This window comes from Acanthisitta chloris, unplaced genomic scaffold (assembly GCF_000695815.1).
Source record: "Acanthisitta chloris isolate BGI_N310 unplaced genomic scaffold, ASM69581v1 scaffold15018, whole genome shotgun sequence".
NCBI classification, from domain to species: Eukaryota; Metazoa; Chordata; class Aves; order Passeriformes; family Acanthisittidae; genus Acanthisitta; species Acanthisitta chloris.
In genome coordinates this window covers 1-4,564 of record NW_008685506.1, presented here as the reverse complement: position 1 = coordinate 4,564, position 4,564 = coordinate 1, and the positions used below count along the sequence as shown (strand labels likewise).

Genomic DNA, 4,564 nt, shown 5'->3' with positions numbered 1-4,564 from the left:
GTGTCCTTTCCTAGAAACTCTTCGGCTATGAGATGGCAGAGTTTAAAGTCACCATCAAATTCCTGTGGAATTCTGAGACTGGAGACTTCCAGAAACTCATGGGAGACACAGCAGAGGAGGAGGAGGAAGAGGAGGAGGAGGAGGAGGAGGAGAATGACAGTAATGAGGACTAGCAGCTTGGGCACCACAGTTCTGCTCTAAGGACAAAAAGAGGAGGATGTTTCCCTTCCCAGTTTGACCCTGGATAAGGATGATCAGCTCAAATATGTTCTTTGTAAAAAATGGTCTATGTTTTTATATATATATATATGCCTATATACAACTTCAGCTGTTGTTGCTGTTACTGAGATCTGGGAAAATGCCACCTCAGAGATGGGCACTAGGCAGAAAAGGGTGTGCAACTCAGATGTAGCACAGTGGGGAAGATGCTGAGGGTTTGTTACTCTGACACAGAAGATACTTAGCTCAATCATTAGGATTTTGCCCCATCCCTGGCAGTATCCAAGGCCAGGCTGGATGGGGCTTGGAGCAATCTGGCCTAGTGGAAGGTGTCCCCAGGGCAGGGGGTGGAATGAGATGAACTTTAAGGTCCTTCCTGCGATTCAAATCACCAAGTGCTGCCAAGGAGATGCAGCCAGGCTGTAGGTATAGGTCAGAGCTGGGCTCTGCTTAGAAAAGGTTTTATTCTTATACTTAATTACTGAAGGTTTCACATTTAGGCAGAACTGGAGCCTTCACCATATTCATTTTCCTCATCAACTGCATCTTCACTCACCATCTGTGCTGTGGGGACCTGAAGGGTTGGGAGGGAAGGAACACCAAGGCAAGACAGCGATCGTGGGTCCTGCAAAGCCTCATTAACTCAGGTAAAACCTCAACTCATCTGCACACGGCTCAAGGGCCAGGGTGGGAAGTGCCTCTGCTGTGCTCCCAGAGCCTGGTGCTCCGTTCTCCACCCCAGGACAGCCGCACTGTGCCCCAGTCCTAGCGGAAGTAGTTGGGGCAGTCGTGGGCAGTGAGGTTCCAGGCCTGGTCAAACGCCTCCACCACGGGTGGGAGCAGAGGACCCTCCTCACTGTAGTCAAGGTTCTGCTCTAGCTGCTCCAAGTTGGACATCCCAATGATCACTGCGTCTCCAAGGGAACCCTGGGAAGAGATACAAGGTGCTGCTGATCCCAAAAGAAACCAAGTTCACCTCATTGCAGGCTAGACTAAACATCTGTTCCCAGTAAGCACATCCAGTGGCTTCTGGATGTTCAGACACCGACACCAGGAATTCTGCTCACAAGGACAGGACATCTCCAAGTCATGCCAACTCCTCAAAAGTTGCCAAATCCTGCTTTATGATGGGCTATGGGAATATTGGGGGAGATGGGGAATATAACCATTAGTTTCCCAGTCTGATGAACAGCAAGTCCTGTCCTTCCAGGGAAGCTGAGTGGGTGAGAAGCCAAGACCCAGCAATAAGCACCTTCCACTTCGTCCAATCCTAAGCACACAGGATACTATGGGAGAGCACAGAATTGACTCGCTCCTGCAGCCTGACAGAGTCCATACAGCAATATCCACTTTGGAACACCACAATCCCACGGAATATGCAGAATAAAAGAGAACTCCACTGAAATTCCCATTTGGGTGCCACAACACCTGCCCAGCCCTGCTGGAGCTGCCCAGGCTGTTGGCTGTGGTGACATCAAGCTCTCACCTGCAGTTTGGAGTGGTTGTAGAGCCAGCGCAGCGCAGCAGACGCCAGGGTGGGTGCACTGGAGCCATAGGCATCTTTCAGAGCTTTTTCAACTAGGGAAATTCCATCAAAATTGTGCTTTTTGGTGTATCTGCAAGAAAAAAAATCACTCTTACTGCCCTTGAGACCTCCAGGGGGTGGTACATCCATATCCCAATCAAGAGACTGGTGAGTGGTATATCATATCCCAATCAAAAGGCTTTTGGGAACATCTGTATTCCAAGCAAAAGCTTTCAGGTACATCCATATTCCAATCAAAAGGCTTTCAGGAAGACTCGGACAACTCTTTGCATCCTCTGAGGACTTCTGCAATCTCCTCTGCAAGCTGTGAGTGAGCTCAGCCTGAGCCCTACATGCCACAGCCCTACCCACATACGCTGATGTCATCCCTGCACAAACTTTGGTCAATTTTGTTCCCTCTCAGCTGATTATTAGTGTGTTTTGGGTTTTTTTCATGCAAGCTATTCCTACTCATCTGTCAGCTCAAACCATACCTGTCCCTGTAGGCTTGAGCCCAGTCATTCCCAAAGAATCTCCCAGTGGGCTGTCGTGTGTCCTTGTCCTCGTACTTGTACTTGCCAGTCAGCAGCCCTCCTGGGAAAGAGCACATTCAGGGATGGGCTGGCTCTTAACAGCCCCAATTTCTCAGGGTTTTGGCTCAAAGTGTGGCCCTTGCCCTCCCTGTACCTGCCAGTGGGTTGTAGGCATAGAACCTCAGCCCGAAGTGCCTGAGGCAGGGGAACAGCTCAGCCTCCACCTGCCGCGTGGTCGCGTTGTACATACCCTGCAAAAAGGTGAGGAGACAACTTCAAACACAGCTCAGGACACAGCATCAGCCTCTGCCCACCCTTCCCTGATAATATTTATCATGGAGAGCAGCTGCAGGTCACAGGAGGTTCTGATTTGGTTAGGAACAGACTCGCTGAAGGATTGCGAATGATATACATCAAGGCAGTCACTGACTCCAGTGACTCCTCACTCAGCCTCCTGATCTCAATTTCCTCATGGAAAAGGCTGTCAGGCACTGGAATGTGCTGCCCAGGGAGGTGGTGGAGTCACCATCCCTGGAGGTGTTCAAGAAATGACTGGACATGGCACTCAGTGCTCTGGTCTAGTTGACAAAGTGGTGATGGGTCACAGGTTGGACTTGATGGTCTTGGAGATCTTTTCCAACCTCAATGATTCTGGGATTCTGTGACTTCTCAGACTAACTGCAGCAAGTTCCTTCTCTGTGTTTCTATCAGGCACATTAAGGGCTGGTCCAAAATTTGGGGACTCCTCACCTGGTACACAGTTGGCATCACCCAGTTGTTGTACTTGCAGATAGTGCAGATTTCTGCCACCTCCCAAGCTGCATAGTTTGACAGACCAAGTTCTTTGAATTTTCCCTGCAGAGGAATAAAAGGGAGTTCAGCTCCAGCTTTTAACAGTTCATTTGGCCCCAGACAGTGCAAGATGGGTGTGGGGAAAAGGACAGTCACCCAGCTTTAGTCCAGAGTCCTCATCCCTATCCACCAACCACAAACAACTATGAATCATTAAGACCTGACAAAAGCATTCCCTATTTTCTGCTCATTTGGAATCCACACCTTCCAATTTAAATGGCATAATTAGACTAATGCAATTCAGGAATTCTTCACCCACTGCCAGCACCAATCCTAACCCAGTGAACACGGCTGGAAGCAAAGTTCAGACAGTTCCAAAGCTTCCAAGAGCTGTTGGGAACAAAGTGCACCACGTGAGCACCTACAGAGCAGCAGCTGCTGCCCTGCTCTCTGGCTCTGCACTCACTCCTTTCTGAGTGGGGCACAAACCCAGAGCTGTACACAGGCACAAGAAGCAGCCTGGGCTCAAAACAGTGGTGGGAAGGAGGGAATCAAGGATTATCCAGGCTTGGACTCTGCCCTGTACCTCCTTGTGCAGCTGGTTGCAGGCACGAAGTGTCTCCTCCACTGGGGTGCTGTGGTCAGGGGCATGGAGGTAAAACAGCTCCACACTGCTCCTCTTCAGCCTCTCCAGGGATGTGTCCAGCTGGGAGCGCACGCTCTCCGGCTTCAGCGTCTTCCCGTCCCAAGGGTTGGCCTTGGTGGCCACTTCCACTGCCAAGGAGAGAAGGAATTAGCAATGACATGTCCACCTTCAGGAGGGGAATGAGGATAAGGGGCACAACCAGCTGTTTGAAGGAAGATCCCTCTCCCTGGGAACCATGTCAGCCTGGCTCCTGTCCTTGGGTCTGCTCTGGATAGGGAAGGTCTTCTCCTCAGGGTCTGGGGCTCAGCATGAGCAGGGGCCCCTTGCCCTCCGGCATGGCATCAGCCTGGCAGGGGAAATCCCTCTCCTCAGGGAATGGGCCCAGAGAAGTGCCTTCCCCTCTGGGATGGAGTAAGCCTGGCAGAGCAGATCCTTCTTCTCCTCGGGCAACTGGCCCCGGGGCAATCCTTGTCCTCTGGGACAGTGTCATCCCTGTCTGCTCAGGGAACGGACCCTGGGAAGTCCCTTGTCCTCAGGGACAGGGTCAGCCTGGCAAAGGAGACCCTCCTCCTTAGGAAATGGGCCCCGAGGAAGTCTTATCTCCTCAGGGACTGTGGCAGAGGAGACGGAGACCCTTAGGCTCAGGGAACAAGCCCCAGAGAAGTCTCTTCTCAGGACCAGAATCAGCCTGGCAGGGAAGACCCTTATCCTGAGGGACCTGGCCTGGAAGAAATGCCTTCTCCTCAGGGATGGCACCAGCCTAGGAGAGGAGACCCTTCCCCTCAGGAAACAACCCCCAGGGCAGTCCCTTCTCCCCGAGGACAGCGCCAGCCAGGCAGGGCAGCTCCT

The 4,564-nt window shown here is 51.8% G+C and overlaps 2 protein-coding genes across 2 annotated transcripts in view; one reads left to right on the top strand and one right to left on the bottom strand.

Annotated features, from left to right (window-relative positions):
• Positions 1-173, top strand: part of MRTO4 (mRNA turnover 4 homolog (S. cerevisiae)) — a gene marked incomplete at its 5' end in the record, with an annotated part of 2,708 nt that extends 2,535 nt beyond the window's left edge. Inside the window, one exon of the mRNA XM_009079794.1 lies at positions 15-173. Within this exon, the coding sequence (XP_009078042.1) occupies positions 15-173 (159 nt within the window). The remainder of the gene's footprint in view (positions 1-14) is intronic.
• An 811-nt stretch (positions 174-984) lies between these two features.
• LOC103807078 (aflatoxin B1 aldehyde reductase member 2-like) lies at positions 985-3,843 on the bottom strand (the record flags this gene model as incomplete). Its single annotated transcript, XM_009079795.1, has 6 exons — positions 985-1,146; positions 1,706-1,835; positions 2,239-2,338; positions 2,432-2,528; positions 3,028-3,132; positions 3,656-3,843. Coding segments are annotated over 6 exons (782 nt in total), but the record flags the coding sequence as incomplete, so codon positions are not given.
• Between the last annotated feature and the right edge of the window lie 721 nt (positions 3,844-4,564).